The sequence below is a fragment of the Aedes aegypti genome, chromosome 2 (assembly GCF_002204515.2).
Source record: "Aedes aegypti strain LVP_AGWG chromosome 2, AaegL5.0 Primary Assembly, whole genome shotgun sequence".
NCBI classification, from domain to species: domain Eukaryota; kingdom Metazoa; phylum Arthropoda; class Insecta; order Diptera; family Culicidae; genus Aedes; species Aedes aegypti.
The window spans coordinates 129,156,448-129,175,459 of NC_035108.1; the positions used below are offsets into that span (position 1 = coordinate 129,156,448).

Here is a 19,012-nt window from a genome sequence, read left to right on the forward strand (position 1 = left end):
ACAATGCACAGCCATGCTGAAGTCTGGGTTCAATTCCCGGTCGGTCCAGGATCTTTTTTAAATGGAAATTTTCTTGACTTCTCTGGGCATAGAGTATCATCGTACCTGCCACCCGATATACGAATGCGAAAATGACAACTTTGGCAAAGAAAGCTCTCAGATAATAACTGTGGATGTGCTCTTAGAACACTACGCTGAGTAGAAAAAGAAGTAGAATAAGAAGGCACTTTCTTACGAGTTGCCTGAGCGAGGGTGTTAACGCAGGGTTCCAAAGCTTCAATAATTCCTATGAAATTTTCTTCAAGAACCGAACTATGTTCAAAACAAAAGAAATTGCTTTATAGCAAAGAACAATTTGGGAAGTTCATAGAGTTTCTCCTTGTATTCGTCTGGTGCGGCACCTTCGGAAATTCTTCTGCATATTTATTGATAAAATTCTTCATGCCAATCTATCTCAAACTTGGTCAGAAATCGTACATAAGCATAAGTTGTTTTATATTTTTGAAATAACTTGATGATTTTTTCCTTATTTTTGTAAAATTCTTATTTTTTCAGTAATTCTTCAAAATCAACCTTAGAAATGATTCTGCTATGAATAACTTCTTCAAAAATACATGAAAAATAAAACATTTTTCTAGAAATTTTCACTGGAAATTGTATATAAGATACAACTTGAGACAAATAACAAACTGTTAGAGATACCTCATGGAAATCCTTCAAGTTCCGTTTAAGAAATTCTTCCAAAAAAGTTTCTTTCTGGAATTCTTACATCAAACTGTTCAGATATTATTTCTTAAATAGTACCAAGCCAGCCTTAAATCTTTGTTCATTGGCAATACATTTATGGGGATTTTTTTTTTATTTTCGTACAAAGTGGGCCGAAGGGTCTCAGATTTTCATGAAACTTTTTCCACTGGCAGGGCTCATCAATATATGAATAAAAAAAATTGAGAAAAATTCAGGGTCGCTTATTTTCCCGGAAAACTCAGTTGGTTTTTTTTTTGTTTTCCTCTGACACTACTTACTTTGAAAAATCATAACTCAAGGACGAAGCATCGTAGAAACAAAGTTTTTTTTTTATAAAAATGAAAGCAAATTTTCTCAGGAATAAAAAAAATAACTGCAAACAGTTTTCCACAAAATTTTCCACCGTTGAGAAAATTTGTAAAGAAAAGCTGGAAAACTATGTTTCAATCAGTGGAAAACTTTCAAAAATATATTTTTGAGAAGAAAATTTCATAATCTTTAATAGCTGAAATTTTTGAAATGTACTTTTTTTTTCGTTTTTGATTTATGGCCAATTTTGTGGAAAATGACCATACAAGCCTTTTCTTTGAAAACCCATATTTCAATCGAAGCATCGGAAAAACAAAGATTTTTTATCAAAGCAATTGCAAATTTTCTAAAACATCTGAAAAAAGGATATGGGATTGGTTTTAATGAAGTATAAGTCGGAATGGATGATATTTTTCATGAACAATTACACCGCTAAGAACAACTGAAAAAAAACTGTTTCTGCCTTAATTTTTCATTACACTGAAAAGGAATTCTTTCTTTGCTTTGGAACGAATAAGATTATTATTATTATTTTTAAATTTTATTTATTCAATTATTCAGTATATAACTTATATTTTCATCTTAATACTATCTATTTTTTCAACCGGAAAGATTGTCTTTGGTTGCTAACACCAGAAGATTTTCGTTTCTGGTTAATCATAATCATGCACTTCATGCAGATTTTCATCTTTTCCGTAATCCACCGGACTCCATTCGAATGAAACTTGGTCATGAGACCATGGCTAATCGAGCGTAAATTTGTCCTTACTGATTTGTGGCCGTCCAGTCCGAAGGGGTTACAGCATAGCGAATAATATTCGTAGTATTGAACTTTGTCCATTTCAACAGCTTCGGTAATAACGAGTAATATACAGCTGACATCACTTGCACTTTCTCACTGCTCTTCGTTAGTTTTTTGGTAAACTTATGATTCTCAAGCCATTTCAACGCTTTAAACCAGAATTGGTAAATACCTAATTGCCATATTGTCTACCCATTGATTTAACTGTCAATTTTGTAGTTATCTAACAGGTAGCTGGAGAAAATGCCTTTAATATGATTGAAGAAATCTTTGTTTCTATGCTGTTTCGCTCTTAAGTAGTTTTGTTTATAAACTTATGAATTTGAAAATAAGCTTTATAAACTTATAAATGTATAATTTGTAGGCAGCTAATCTTGGCAATATTTGATTATGTTTTAGGAACGAAAAATGAGCGTATTTAAAAAATGTTTAGGATTGGATCTTATTGATCGCTCTTTTGAAATATACTTTGTTTGTAAGCTGGAATAGCTAATCGGGATATCATTATTTATTTTCCTTACCGGTGAAAAATGTCATGGGAAATTTATTCCATTTCAAAAAATCTCAAAGTTTTGAGAAAATTTGATTCCGATTTGACAAAAAAAAATGTTTCTGTGCCGCTTTTATCTTCAGTAGTGTCAGAGGAAAACAAAAAAAAAACCAACTGAGTTTTCCGGGAAAATAAGCGACCCTGAATTTTTCTCAATTTTTTTTTATTCATATATTGATGAGCCCTGCCTGTGGAAAAAGTTTCATGAAAATCTGAGACCCTTCGGCCCAAACCCGAACGGAAATAAAAAAAAAACCCTTATTTAGACCAATTATATACAAACGACGCTAGATAAATCACACAGTGTTTCACCTGTCACAAAATATTATGGCGCTTCATAAAATGATGTTAATGCACGATTCCATGGTTGGCAAACAATTACCATGTGGTGGACCATTGCATGTGGGCTTAATTTGATTGTTTTTCTCACATTATTATACAGACACACGTTGTTGAACGGTATGGGTGGATTGTGCGATTATGCCCGGTGAAGCATATCCACCGACCACACAGACGGTAGTCGTCGAAGCCCAGACTAAACAACTTTATCAATGACGGCTGTAATTAAATTGGTTAGAAAACGCAAAATCGCCACACGAGGTGTTGATTTGACGGACATGCCGACGCAAAAAATGTACACCTAATGGGTCCTTGATGTGGCTGGTGAAGGGTGGAGTGCTGAAATTTTCAGTAGAACATCGGAAAATTCCCTTTCGGCATCGATAAGGTAACACAGCTAGAATTGTTAGAATTACTACTATAAAAAGTACAGTTGTTCCAAGAAGGGGCATCAGTTCAGTGAGTTTGGTTCTTGGTAGAACATCAGCAACAGTTCTCAGTATACCAAAATGTTCAAAACATCTGTGGTGGCAATCGCCCTTCTGGGTGCTGCTTTGGCTTACGAGCATCATGGATTTGTTAGTGAAGTGAAGCATATCCCGTACAAGTGGTACGGTGGTATGCAGGGAGGAATGGGCGGCGGTATGGGAGGAGGCATGGAAATGGGTGGTGGAATGGAAGGAGGAATTGGAGGCGGAATGGAAGGCGGATTTGGCGGCGGTATGATCGGCGGTGGAATGGTAATTTTTGATTCCTCGATAAATTCTTCAAATATCTAATAAGTGAACTTCATTTTCAGGGAGGAGGATGGAAGGAAGGTGGTGAGGACTACTACTCGTATCCGAAGTACAAGTTCGAATATGGAGTGAAGGACATCCACACCGGTGATCACAAGAGCCAATGGGAGATGCGCGATGGAGATGTCGTCAAGGGAGAATACACCCTGGATGAAGCTGATGGATCGAAGCGAATTGTTGAATACTACGCTGACGGAAAGAACGGTTTCGAAGCCAAGGTGAAGAACATCGGCGGAGGTGGCATGGGAGGTGGTATGGGAGGAGGAATGGGAGGAGGAATGGGAGGAGGTATGGGAGGTGGATTCGAAGGTGGCTACCACGGAATGGGATACAGTTACAGCAAGCTGAAGAAGTACAACTAATCATACCAAGACTGCAAAACTATGATGAATAAATTGTAAGCAAAGCATAAGCAAATACTACTTTTTATTTAGAAAAAAACAGCAATGTTCTGTGGATCTTTGAAAAAATATTATTATTCTTTTGTCTCTTCTTTTTAAATCTTCCACTTTTTGTCCTTTTAATTTTGTTTCCACCTTCTTCCGTTTTGACCTGTTGTCATAGATACAACCCTCTCTCTGAGATCGTGAAGTTGTTATGGGCGATCCCTTAACAATGTTAACGTGAAGATAAATCGAAGCCAAACCTCAAATTTTAAAGAGCACAAATTTGGAGAACCAAACATCCGTTTAAGCTGAAAACTTAATCGATTGGTTACTAGCTGGTGGTGACCAATCGATTAAGTTTTCAGCTTAAACAGACGTTTAGTTCTCAAGATTTGTGCTCTTTAAAATTTGAGGTTTGACTTCGATTCATCTTCACCTTGATAACTTGGTTAAAATCAGGAACAGTTACAAAAAGCTGAAATTAGAGATTGGGGAGCGAATTGGTCGAAGGAAAAGCACCATCGGACCTAGTTGGGTCAAAGCAAGATTCTACTTTGTAGTTAGTTCTCTACCAGCGACTTACTTACTTACTTAGCATAGATTTTTCTAACAATACATGTTGAAAGTTATTACCAATTTTATGCAAAACATAATTCACCCGACTGGCTCGATAGTGTTGCAGTCTGTGAGAGTTGCTGCTCTTAAACGCTCTTGTGCCACGTACCAAACGAGAGAGTGATTGTTTACATTCATAGGGCTCCCTGAATACGATGTGTCACGAATTGCTATGGTTCGCGAACTGTTACACTCTCCGAAAATGGTTCGATCGGCTCATTCGGATCAAAATCCAAACACTGATCATCTTATTTCATGAACCAGAACGATATATTACCAATGCATAACCGATTCCATTTTCTACATTACTGAATTAATGCAAAATTTATCATTTTTAATATAATTTAAAAGTGTTTAAAAAATGTGAACCCAAAACAGTACATTAACAAACATTAATCAATTGTAATTACACAAAAAGAGCATAGTTTACGATTTTGGCGAAGAAAACTTTGTAACTAAATTTATCATCCCGGAGGAGAACCAAATCATAGTTTGTATAACTTTGTTGTTACTAAACCAAAAGCCTTCCGGTTTAATGCAGTCTTTTCTGTATTGTTTGGAGAATCTTGGAGTCAACAAGGAAAAAAATTCATCAACTATAGCGCCATGACACGACATCTATGGTCGAACAATATCATACCATACCAATAGTATGTTTGGTCGATATTATCCTTACAAACTTCAAGCTCGTAGAGTTGACGGATTCTGCTCAAACTTTCACAGTAGCTTTTGGACATATCAATAAATACATTTTGGGGATATAACTTAATTTTTTATTTTAATTTGACCCACATCTTAAATTTTTATAACTGGCATTGTTTTCAATAAATATTTTTTTCGTACGTGTAATTTGCCATAAATCCTATTATAACAGAAAACTTTAGCAGGATCTTCTGAGAATCCTTATAAGGACCCCATAAAATTCTACTCTTGTTATCCCCGAATCAAGGATAATTTTAACACAATTTTACATAGGATATTCACATAATGTGAGGTTGATAGAATAATAAGAAATTTAAAATCCTAAACAAAATTCTGAAGGTTTTTTATCAGAGTTTTAAAAACAGTCTTGTGCAAAAAATTTAATAAATTTAAAGCATATTTTTTCAGACATTTTTTTTATTTTGACATCATTCTCATAGAATTTTGGTCAAGGTTGTAAATTGATACTAGGTGGAAATCTGACAAGATCTTTCAAGTATTCCTAACAGATCTCCAAGTATCTCCAAATCGCGGTGTTTATCATGGGCTTAGCCAGGACTTTCATCATGAGGGGTGAGCAACTTCTAAAGTTTATTCACGAATTTCACGCAAAACGATCACTATACACAACTTCTGCGCCCTTTTTGCATGGAAGGTTAAACTATGGATTCAACCTTATTTTTTTTTCCTACACAGTGAGCAAAGTGAAGTCCGAATCAGCTAACGGGTCTATCTAATGCATTAGAAAATGCCGGATTGGAAAAGTTCTAAAAAATCGATTGGTAGAGTTCCTTTTGACTGCCAAATTCAGCCTTGACAATTCAGCCTACCCAGCTGAAACGAGATACAGCGGAGATTTTCTGGTTGGGCCACGACTGCATTCCAACAAGCGAATCTAGCCCGATAGTTAAAACGACTGACAGCTAGTGAAAATGCTTAAGACTGCTTAAGGCTCATCCGAAGAACAAATCGTCACGAAACGCACATATACATGCATATGTGTTCTATATATCAAGGGTGTGCTAGAATTAGGGTGTAAGTCGCATGATGGATATCTCTTCATCGATCATTTCTTCTGTAAATAAAGATGACAAGATACAAAGTCTGTCAGCACTTTTTCACCTTAGATCTAAGATTGCATCGCTACCAAGCGGTCTTAAGCGAAAAAATGCTGACAAATTTATAGAAAACAGGATCGATGAAGAGATATCGATCATGCGACTTACGCCCTTATTCTAGCACCCGCCTGCTCTGGAGACTTCAATGTGACGGTACTTAAACATCAAAGCCAGTTTAACATCAATTTGTGACATTCAAGTTCTTTTTAATTGATTTTTTTCCAACCATCGAATACCCAAACATTGATTTGTTCCATGTAGCTCCATGGGGCTCCACTGTATAAAAATTTCACATAGTCCCTCCAAGAATTCCAAGCATTTCACATATGAATATTTCCCAATTTTATGCAGGCATCCATTTGATCGCTTTGAACACACAATGCATAAGTTCAATTGAATTTATACTATCACTTATGGCAGAGATTCCTTTTTAAACTACTCCAAAGATTACTATTTTCCCAGGATCGATCTAAGTATTTTTCTAAGAGTGCAACTAGTGATACACTGAATTTCTTCACAAATGCTTCTAATATGTTTCCTCTTTTATTCCTCAAGGAATTACTCTCGAAATTCCTCTTTAGGTCCAGGAAAGTTGTCAAAACTTTTTTTTTCATTAAACAATTAAATTTGTTTCGAGTAATTCTTCCAAATAGTATCGAATTTATTCCTTGAGACATCGTCAAGATATTTCTTGAGATGATTCTATCCCGTTAAACCGAATGCCGTTAGGCCAATTGTCGTTAGGCCAAAACGGTCATTAAGCCGAACGGGTTATTAGGTCGACAATGGCCGATAATTATAATGAATCGTAAGGTCGAATTGGTATCTACAAAGGTAAGTTAAAATAATTTGCATTACCCATTGGTAGGCCAGGATAAATTGCAGCCCATGATATCCGCTGTGGAATATAACTAAAAAGAACGGCATTTAATTAAAAGAAGGGAAAAACGCTGATGAATGAACGCAACTAGGGTTGTCAACGGTATTTTTATAAAATACCCGAAGTTCGTAGACACAAAAGTCAATTTGAATAAATTGAGATGTAAAATTGTGAAAAATAATGGAATCGTTCTGGTGGACTTTACGTGGGATTAAATCCCAATACGCTAGACTGGGCGCGTTAACCAACTACGCTACAGATCGGATAACATTTCAGCAGCACCGTCGGCCAACTTGAAACCAAAGTCCGTCACGACCCCACGTTCTCCTTCACTGATGAATATTTTTCTGTTATCCCTGGCAGAAAGCTTATGAGATCCAAGAAGCAATATGTTGAGGAATTTCCATTGAGTTATACAGTAATTATGCAGTAAGTAATGAAAAAGGCTTGAAAAGAATCTCTGATATTATTTGTAATTTTGAACAATTCGTGTTTGAATTTTTGGAGGAATCGTTTAATTTATTACAGGATTGATTCCAGTACAAATAAATGCAAAACGTTAAAGATGTAATTTCTGTCGGAAATAAAATAAAGTTACTTGTGGTATTTGTGGTTTAATTCTCAATTATTTCTTCCGAAAGAACCCTTAAAAGATTCCGATTTGTCTACAAGAATGAAAGAAAAAATATACCGGCACGTTAATGCTTCTAGTGAAAGATTTGCTCTTTGCAGTAAGCACCAAACTAGACAACGGACTAGCATGCAATGCCCAGTGGCACAGTTGAATCATATTTCTGGCGAAAAGCTTTCCGGACTGAAGCGGGAATCGAACCCACAGCTCTTGACTCGAATGCTTGGTAACACTAACCGCATGGCAACGAAGCCTTTTTAAAAAGCACTCAAGGGAGCTTTCCTCAAGGGAGAATTCCTATATTAAATTCTGAAAAAAACTTTTGATTGAATCACTGAATCGCCTGAAGAATGTTTATACAGTCATCTCTCCCTTACTCGATATTGAAGGGACCATCGAGTTAGGGAGGTATCGAGTTACAGAACACAAAACCAATGCAACTGCGATCCAAGGGACCATCGAGTTAGCCATGAAAACCAACTTTTACTATGGTTCGCTAACTCGATATCGAGATATGGAATATCGAGTAAGGGAGAGTTAACTGTATTTTATATGTTCAAACCATTAAAGACACTACACGTTAATGCTTCCAGTGGGCTGTTTGCCCTTTGAAGGAAGCACCACACTAGACAACGGACTAGCATGCAACGCCCAGTGGCACAGTCGGAATACATTCCTCTCGAAAAGTTTTTCGGCCTGAGGCGGGAATCGAACCCACACTCCTTAGCACGATGCGGCTAAATGCCTCGGTGACACTAACCGCACGGCTACGAAGCCCACCAAGCTAAACCAGGCCCGCCCCCAGAAATCCTTCCATAATCTTAGCAGTTTCCGATGGAATTGCTAACAATGATAGTAAAAATATGATTTTGGTGTAAATTTTGAAAAAAATCTAGAAGGAAAATCCGATAAACTACTGTAAAAACCTTTGGCCAATTCTTGGAGGAGCCAAGAAAAAGGTATTCCTAACGATTTTTATTTTGGGTCCAAAGTTGCATTTCATCAAGGATTTCAGAAGAAATTGTCAAGAAATAATATTTAAGACAAATATTTTTTAGAATTATTCACGAATCTTTGGCGGGACCTCTGGAGCAATTTTAAAAGGGATATTTCAAGGATAAAATAAATGAATCTATGACATTTGGTCGGAAGACATTTGGTCGAATTACATTTAGTCGAATGACATTTGGTCGAAAGTACATTTGGTCGAATGGACATTTCGTCGAATGGACATTTGGTCGAAAAGGTTTAATTGCAACAGCATTTTATCGCGCATACGCAGGGTAATTGAATAATGAAAAACAAGTATAAACAATTCTACAATCTATATGCAATTGGCAAAGTTTTGTTATCCAATTTTATGGATCCTACTGTCTTTCTTCATTCATGCATGTTCTGAGAGCCGAGATTAGCTGAAATGAAAGTGAGTCTTCTTTTGTCACCACAGTCAACTCGTCTTCCGTTACATAATGAGCTCAATTTTCTTGTTAATCATTCAAAGCTTCAAACGCAAACCCTATTATTCACTTGAGGTCATCAACACCGTCAGCAAAGCCTATCTTTGTTTGACGAAGCTGGAAGTTGTAAGCCACAATAATCCAATTGGCTATAAGTAAAGTAACCGAAATTTAACATTCACTTCGCCATGAAGGTTTTCTTTCAAGCATTTTTTTTCTGCCGTGTTATTCACAAATCTAACCGACATCCGTAAGCTGCATAAATTTTATAGAAAGATCCCGAGCACACTCTCTAAATGCTTCCATCAGATGAGGATTGGCAGTTCATTATGAAGAATGATGAAATTTTAAAAGAATAATAAATTCATAATATCATAATGTTCACATCGTTGGTAAAAAAATAGCTTGTTGGACAGTCTTTAAAGAATGACGACATTTTAAAAGAATAATAAGTTCGCTAGAGCCAAATATTTCAATCAATGTAATAAAAACTACCTCTAAAAGTTTTTTTTGAATTATCATCAAAATCTTGGATATTGGCATAACTTCAAATCACAAACAAGTAGATTTATTTAATTTAAAAATAAAATGTCCCATTTTTCATTCAACAACAGTAAATAAATCAGATTATTAAAACGAAAACGCTATCATACCAACTTTGCAAAACATAGATAACAATAATCAATTTTACCAAATGAATTTTCACTGAAACATTTCAAAATAACCTTTCGACCAGATTTCCATTCAACTAAACATCATTCGACCAAATGTCAGTCGATGAATTGTTTTAAAGCCATTCGACCAAATGTCCATTCGACCAAATGTCCCTTCGACCAAATGTACTTTCGACCAAATGTCATTTGACCAAACGTCATTCGACCAAATGTCTTTCGACGAAATGTCCTAAAGCCAATATAAATGTATATGGAGAGCAATCTGGACGAACTTGTAAAATAAAAAAAAAAACTTTTGATTCCTAAAAAGATATTTCAAGAAAGCATAACTTCAGGTGAAACTCCGGAATAAATTAGAGAAGGAACGCATGAGAAAATCTTAAAAAAATATGAAGAAAAAATCCCGAAGGTTTCATTTTATACGAATACTTGGAGGACAGTATGACAAAAATGCCTTCTGAAAATACCTCGGATATTGCTAACGACTTTGGACTATTTGAGAAATTCAAAGTACTTCTAAGGAAGAATTCTGGGAATAAACTCTGAAGGGATAATGGCATGAATTCCTGAAAGAATCGCAATAAAATATCTAGGGGAATCTTCGGTATGATTCCTGGAAAATATGTATGGTATCAAATTCTGTTACGAATTCTTCAAATAAATCTTGGATGAATTCTTTTAAAGATAACTAAACCTTTTGAGTTCTATGATAGAATTTCCTCAGATTCCTCTCAAGATAAGATTCTGGATAGAATACCCAGACAACCAAAATGTACGTATAACGAAATCATCTGTAGGCTTTGTATGTGCAAAATTTCACTTATAAGATGTCGCGAAAAGGCCTTCTACGTACAAAAGTGAAGGCGATATGCGTGCATATATTATGTGATGAATAATAACATACATTGTGAGTGTATAAATATTCTACCGAACTAACCTGTGATCTTATGCGACTTAACTTATGATAATAAATGTTAATTTGACAGCTGCTACGGATTGATTCGACTTACTTTGTTCGAGTGTACGGGACGAAGCGAAATGTACAATTGAACTCAGAAAAAAGTGTTTTATGCGAGGAAACTCATCAATCTGACGAGTTTATCCACGGTGTTTTGTGAGTTTGATGTAATTAGTATGAATTAACGAGTTATAACGTGAACTCTCATGCGATTTCTGGTTGTCTGGGTAATCGAATGACGGCTGGTGGCTTTTGTGCAGAAGTCTCATTGTTTGGTGAACTCCTGAAAAAATCAGGAAATCAATCAGAATGCAATTAAAAAATATGTATTGAGAAATTCAAACACAAGATCTAGAAAGATTTTTGGCAGAACTTTCTCTTTGAAACTTTTCCAACTTATCCAATAGGTTCATTATGACGTAATTCAATATGATTACTGAAAACAGGCTTTGACAAATTCAAAGGCCTCTGTAGCAAACTACCCAGGCAACCTTAAACCGGATAAGAATATACGTAAAAAGTCGTTTACTTGTACGAATTACATCACACCCGCACAATACGGTGAATGATGTTGTTCGATTGACGAGATTTCTTACATAAAATGCTTTTTTTTTTCAAAGTTCATCAGTGCATTTTGTTACGTTCCGTGAACGCGTACAAAGTAAATCGAATCAATCCGTAGCAGCTGTCAAATCAAAGTTTTTATCATAAATAAAGTTGCATAAGATGCATTGTATGTCAAGTTTCATATCAAATATACACATATCAAATATACACATATATCGCCTCGACTTTTGTGCGAATAAGACTTTTTCACGATATCTTATATTGAAAAATTTCACATACAAGGAGCGCATAACGCAAAATGCGATTTCGTTATACACTACCCGTCGGAAATACGGGCTCGCTTGAAAAAGTATTGTAACATTCAGTTGAATATTGAATCACCTGAAACATTTGGCTTCACCTCAAAGCAGGAACATTCATGATGCTCTTAAGCAGGTCAGGGTTTGAAAATCGAATAGTTTGGTTCACAATATAGCCGTTAGATGACGCTATGAGCATTCTAAGCATGTTATATCTTGTGATCCATATGAGATAGTGAGTTCGAGGATTCTATGACACTACCCCGAACGCCACTACCCCGAATGCCACTACCCCGAACGCCATTACCCCGAAAGCCATTACCCCGAATGGGTCATTACCCCGAACGCCACTACCCCGAATGGGTCACTACCCCGAACGCCATTACCCCGAATGCATAACACTTTGAGACTTATTCTAGTTAGAGAGTTAGGAGATAATTGTACGATTCCTTATGAGTATTTAACAAGTTTGGCTCAACAATGTGTTTTTCAAATTTTAGAAGATAAAAAAGCAGCTAGTTTTTCAGCAAATAAGTTTAACATACTTCATTTTTTTTTTGGATTTGTCCTCTAATATTGGTGAGATTCACACAGCCACATTGCAATGCTCTGAAGAACAGCCTATTTCAAAAAGAAGGGTGAATTTATTTTGGAAAGGATAGCTATGATATGCACAAAACTAGGATGTAGTAAAGTCTCTTATTGGACGTCGGTATACCCACTTCCTTTACTCACTTTTGTTGGTGTCGGGCAACTAGCTTTAAGATCTTCTTAAAGATTTTGTTTCGTAAACGACGGTAATGGAAGGTCACCTTGAGATTGTCACTGCAAATGTTGTTCTATGGAACCCGCTCAAAGACCAACCTGATAGACAACCATTCCGTTATAGCACTTGTACACTTGTACATGTTAGAAAAACGGCGGCCTCTGATTACCGCTACAGTAAAAACTCGTTGGTTTATGGTATCATTAATATGAATTTCGGTGAGATAACCACGAAAGAATTTTTTTTATTCAAGACAATGAAGAAATGATGATGGCAGAAAAGTGATGAGCAAATCCATAAGAGATCTGCCTGTTTTAATCAAAAGAACAGCCTATTTAAGAAAGAAGGGCAAATTTTTGGTGAAATGTTTGCAGCTATGACGTGAATGATCACTGTAACAACGTGATACTATGGCACAACCTATATTCATAAGAATGGAAAATGTTTGCTTAAAAACTAAATTGAAATGTGAACACCACAAAGAAATCCAAATACCGGTGATCACGCAGCTGTTCAGCAAGACCATATTGAGGGTTATGAGTTTGAATTCCTCCGGTGGCGGATCTTATGCATTGAACATTTCCTTGATGTTCCTGGGCATAGAGGCACATGTACAAGAATGGTAAATTGACAAGGAAAACTCACAGTCAACAAAAGGCTTATTTTATTAAAAGCCCATTCCTAAATTTTTGTAACGCTGAAGGGGGTAAAAAATGTTGTAGGTGGTTGTCCTCAAAATGTTACAGCCCATTCAAAATATGTAGAATTTCCATACAAAAAATGGTACGACAGGGAGGTTAGGTGTCGAAAATGGCTATTTTTGGCGTTATGAAATTTGTGAATGAACCCCTGAACTGCGAAAGTACCCACTGAGCTGATAAACAGTCACTATCTCAGGAAGAATGTAGAAGATAGTTGCCAACAAGATGTTTCGAAAAAATAGCTGTCATATGAAAGAAGGGAAAATATATGATGAACATTTTACAGACGAATTTTACGCGCCATTAATTACCAGTTTTCATTAGAGACGCATTTTGCCCGCAAAACAAGATACTGCATTGAATCTTATACTATTCGGGGTAATGGCTCATTCGGGGTAGTGGCGTTCGGGGTAATGACCCATTCGGGGTAATGGCTTTCGGGGTAGTGACCCATTCGGGGTAGTGGCGTTCGGGGTAGTGGCGTTCGGGGTAATGGCGTTCGGGGTAATGGGATGGAGCCGAGTTCGAGACTTTGGCAAAGTTGTTCGGGAAATAGAGAGCATCCGGGAAACAGTTCGGTTAATAATTTTACCATCAGGTGGCGATGTTGAGCATATTTAACCTTTCGGTCGTCGCGCGAATTTTTGTAACGCGAGTAGTCGCGCGTTGTACTTTGTACAACATCCTTGGTTTTGCGGATATCTCAGGAGTCTGACCACTTAGATAGATGACGTCTTCAGCAAAATTGATCAGTAGCTTATTGGCTATCATTATTATAGCCAAGAAATTCGGGATTTTGCCACTAGGCAGCGCTAGTAAGCATTAAGCATTTGTTTCCTAGATCTCATGATCCTGACCACTTAGAAAGATGGTGTCTTCGGCAAAGTTGTTCGATAACTCAAGGATCATCATTGTTTGAGCTAGTTGATTCAAAATGTTGCCACTTGGCGGCGCTAGTGAGCATAAAACATTTGTTTCGCAAATATCTTAGGAGCTTGATCACTTAGAAAGATGGTGTCTTCGGCATAAAGTTAGAGATGTTCATAAAGTTAGAGATTTATTAAAATAATGATAGTCCCTGAGCTTCTGAACAACTTTCCCAAAGGTGATAATAAATCTTCGAGCTGTTTAGTAGAATACCTATAAGTAGATGAAAAAACCGAATTTAGTACTATACCATTTAATTCCACTAGAGTTTGTATCCTTTGACAGATACGCGTATTTCGACCTCAACTGTAAGGCCGTCTTCAGTGTCGTGTACTAGACTCGACAGTACACGACACTGAAGACGGCCTTACAGTTGAGGTCGAAATACGCGTATCTGTCAAAGGATACAAACTCTAGTGGAATTAAATGGTATAGTACTAAATTCGGTTTTTTCATCTACTTTTCCCAAAGGTGCCTGTCTAAAAAGTCAAGATCCTGCAGTATACGCAAACAAAACATTTCATGCTCACTAGCGCCGCCTGATGGCAAAATATCGTATTTCTTGGCTCAAATAATGATAGCCCTTGAGCTACCAAACTACTTTTCCGAAGACACCTACTTTCTAAGTGGTCAGGCTCCTGAGATATCAAACAAAAGTTTCATGCTCACTAGCGTCGCATAGTGGCAAAATTTTGAATCAACTAGCTCGAAAAATAATAGTCCTTAACTTACTAAACAACTTTGCCGAAGACGACATCCTTCTAAATGGTCAGGATCCTGAAAAATCTGCAAAACAAAAGTAAAACTTCCATGCCCACTAGTGCCACCTAGCAGTCAAATTCTGAATTAAATGAGGTACCATCAGATAGCGCTTCACTTCCAGAACATCTTTACAAAAGACCCCAAGTTTCTATATTATCTGGATTTCGAGATATGACGATTTCAAACTGTGGTTTCCCCGAACCGTACATAGTGCGTTCATTATTATGCGACTTCCATGTACGTTTGTTGATTTTACCGTATTATTAAAGGTCATACTGTAAATAAAAACTGTCGAGTATTGTTCTTAAGAAGATTCTTGAGGAATACATTTTGGTTTGGTGTCGATAGATATCTTTGTTGCAAAATGCTAGCATATAATTCACAACTGTTGTACAAAGTACAACAGCGCGACAGCCCGAAGGTTAAATGAATACTTTATACAAGTTCTATCTTATGATTCCGATAAATAAAAATGTTCAATATCCAAGTGGCAAATTTGTTCAGAGTGTCAAGGAAATCCGATAAGTAAACTTGTGAACAGGTTGGAATGAGAGCTTTGAGCTAGTCCTGTACTGTGATTCCAATTAAATAGCAAGTTCAAGTATTCGGCAAACTCGTACAGACTGCCAAATAAATCCGGACGGCAAACAGTTTGATTCGTTATTCTCCCGCAGGGTAGCGCAAGTGAACATGTGGAAATGAGCATCTTGAGCTTGAAATTGAAGGGATTATCCCGTTAAAAAGCGCATAATCAATGTAATGTGGTAAAAGTTAGCTATGAAAACCAACTTTGATTTTAGTTCTTCACCTCGATATCGCGATATGGAACATCCAGTTAATTAGGGTTGACTCAACCTAAATCTCACGATTTTGATGATAGAATGTCCAGAGTGTTGCATTTGGAAGTGGAAGTGAATAGGGACAGAGTAGTATTATTTTCTTACCTGATTCATATTCTAGTGATTCTGGTATGTGTTACTTAATGAGCGAGTGATTCAGGCCTGACTAACATCATATTCAAATAATCCAAGTCAGAACCTCTTAATATCTAAGCGATTGACTTTATATTCAAGTGGTTCATGTTGATTCACTTCATACCCAAGTAATTAATGTTTGATTCATTTTATGTTCACGTGTTTCAGGTTTAACTCTCTCCATATTCAAAAAAAAAAAAAATATCATGTCAGATTCAGTCCATGTTCAAGTGACTCAGGACTTCAGGTTTGGTTCGTTCCATACCCAAGTGATTCAGATCAGATTTACTTCATTAACAAGTGATTCAAGTCGGATTCACTTAATATTCAAGTAATACAGGCCTGAATTATTATTCATATATTCGCGTGATTCAGGTCTGAATTACTTCTCATTGAAGTAACTCGGGTCTGATTCATTTTGAGTTTAAGGTTATCATTTTTGTTTCATTTTATTTTCCAGTGACTCATGTCTTCCAAGCAGTTTTGGATTGATGAACTTCATTTTCTAATGATTCAGGTCTGAATCATGGGATATTCAAGACTCTAATTTTATATGCCATCTAGATCAGAAGATATAACTCGCTTGAAATTTTTAATCTCACAAGCGCCACCTAATGGCAATATTTTGTCTGTCTTCCGAATGTCCTTAACTTTCTGCACAACTTTGTCGAAGAGTCGAACTTTCTATCTCATGTGTATCAAAAGATAGACCATTCATAAAATGCTCAATTTCAAATGCTCACTAGCGTCACTTAGCGGCAAAAGTACAAACCAAACTGTTTGCTTTTCGGACGTCCATACAGTGACTGTCAAAAAAAGATCATTTTATTTGTTTCCACACAAAATGGCCTTGTTTGGTGACTTGAGTTTTAGCTCCTAGAGCTCCGATTGGGCTGAAAATTTTACCGCAACTAGCAAATAACTTGGAATTTGTGCCGATCACGGCATTTAGATTACCCACTTTGTAGAAAATGATAAGTTTTTCATTTTGAACTATTTTTCAAACGAAAGGATTTAGAGTGATACACCCTTTGGCAAAAATGTTCAATTTAACCCGTATAGGCCTGAGTGAAAGCAAAAAGATTGATACCTTCACCGCTCAGAGAATTCATAACGGATTCAAATGTTTTTTGTCAGTTCACTGGACCACATATCTAGTTTCTAGAAGCAGCCAGAGGAACTCGGAATTATTCCTATGGCAGGAGTTATTCCGGTGGGTCACTGGGTCAAGTCGGGTAAATAAGGGCTATTTTTGGGACATGCCAAGTTATCTCATTTGCAATGAAGATCTGATATTCAACATTATAAATGAAGTTTTTCATCGTTTAAAATATATCGGATGTCGCCATTTGGACGCAATGCCCGAAAGAACCGGCTATAGAATTGTTGGATACTAAACTGTTTCAATTTTCGAAAAGTAGAAATCAAACATAATTGTGCACTGAAATGCGTTTCCATAAGCTTGAAACAGATGTTCAGATACAAATTGGCCACTTTATCGTATGTTTGAGGCGTCATGGGACCCGAAAATGGTCATTTGTAGGATTAATCAAATGCAATACTCATAGTTATCCAATACAATCGTTTCTCAAAAGGTTTACACTGATGCAATTTTCTTAAAATTCCGTCATGTAGTGGCCACATTATAACCGATTCCAGAAATTATCCGTGCCTTGTAATTTGCCTACCTCCAGGGGCACAAACGACCACATGAATATTTCCGTATTTCTCTGTCCACTTCTAGAAACTAGATATGTGTGCTAGTATACTGACAAAAAATCATTTGAATCCATTGAGAATTCGCTGAGCGGTGAGGGTTTTAGAATTTTTGATTTCACTCAGGCCTATACGGGTTAACAAGAGAAACAAGTATGTAGAACAATTTTTTCTGTAAAATTCATACTTTTTAATATATATTGAAACCAAAATTTTGACATTTCTTTCAATATGGGACATTTGCGATAACTTCAGAGCTCTAGAAGTTGAGATCCAAGTTTCCGAACTTGGTCATTTTGTATGAAAAACGGAAAAATTACCTTTTTTCGCCGGTCACTGGAGAAACCTTAGTAGGTACAATTCAAAGAAAACTGCCTTTTCTTCAAATTCGCTTCCACTTACTGCTCAGAAAGCATCGATATTTGCTTACTTTTTGTTTTCCAAACAAACACAGACGTGCGTGCTCAATTATCGCGATTTAAGCCAGCCTCACATCGCATCCAAACGGTAATTTAAATTCGCTATCACCTCCGTGAGAGTTCGCCATAGCGTATAGAAATCTCCCGGAACGATAAGAATGTGAAAATTAAGGTTCACCCGCTTTCCGCGGGACCAATTTTAAATCCCTCCTTGGCGCAAGACACCGCAAGATTAGGAAGCGCTTCGAAGATGGTGCACTCGAGAAGAACCACCAATACGCACGCGATCGTGTGTGTCAAGTGACAATTTTCACATGACGCGCGGCATCGCTAAATTGTCGGCAGCGTACAAGTGAGGGGCGTCAGATATGTGATAACGAAATTCCGCTGATTAAATCACTGCGCCTTTTGTTGTGTATTCGGCTGGGGTATTGGGTTGGTAGAGGGGGTTGATAGGGGGGTTACCAGAGCCGGGGGCGTCATATGGCATTTTTCTTTCCTTTGCTTTTTATGGTAACCGGCGAAGACCGTGGCGTTGTGGGGCGGTAGTGGAGAAGATCGAGGCGCCGTACAGTTTGCTGTAGTTGTGAGAGCATTTGCTCACAAAGAGAACGAGTGCCGAGGCGAGAGAAATAGAGAAAGAGAGTGAGTACCTTATCTATGCGACTCTTGAGAGAATTCGGGAGCGGCACCTCGATCGATATGCGTTTATAGGAATACACATTCTTGCAGGTAATTGTAAGTTTTTCCCATTGCATAGTTTGGCATAAAAAGCGAATCATCCACACCCAATGTGCGGCTGTGTGAGTGCCGTAGGCCGTCCACATAAACGTCATAGTTGTGCAGAAAAATTGCTGGTCCGATAAAAGGAGATTAAATTTTAGGGTTTTCTCTACTACTACAATACAGTAGTGGA

General features: G+C 37.0%; 2 protein-coding genes across 8 annotated transcripts in view; one reads left to right on the forward strand and one right to left on the reverse strand.

Annotated features, from left to right (window-relative positions):
• LOC5565828 (protein alan shepard) overlaps nt 1-19,012 on the reverse strand; it is a 765,716-nt gene that overhangs the window by 628,764 nt on the left and 117,940 nt on the right. The window lies entirely within an intron of this gene.
• Nucleotides 2,673-3,966, forward strand: LOC5568738 (ctenidin-3). The gene is made up of 2 exons (XM_001658068.2): nt 2,673-3,487; nt 3,547-3,966. The coding sequence occupies exons 1-2, from the start codon at nt 3,257-3,259 to the stop codon at nt 3,904-3,906; spliced, it is 591 nt and encodes a 196-aa protein (XP_001658118.2). The 5' UTR covers nt 2,673-3,256; the 3' UTR covers nt 3,907-3,966.

Bases quoted from the DNA above. Each gene is read 5' to 3' on its own strand.
- LOC5568738 (XM_001658068.2), top strand. From the start codon at position 3,257: ATGTTCAAAACATCTGTGGTGGCAATCGCCCTTCTGGGTGCTGCTTTG. The intron at 3,488-3,546 runs GTAATTTTTGAT...CTTCATTTTCAG, and splicing joins GTATGATCGGCGGTGGAATG to GGAGGAGGATGGAAGGAAGG.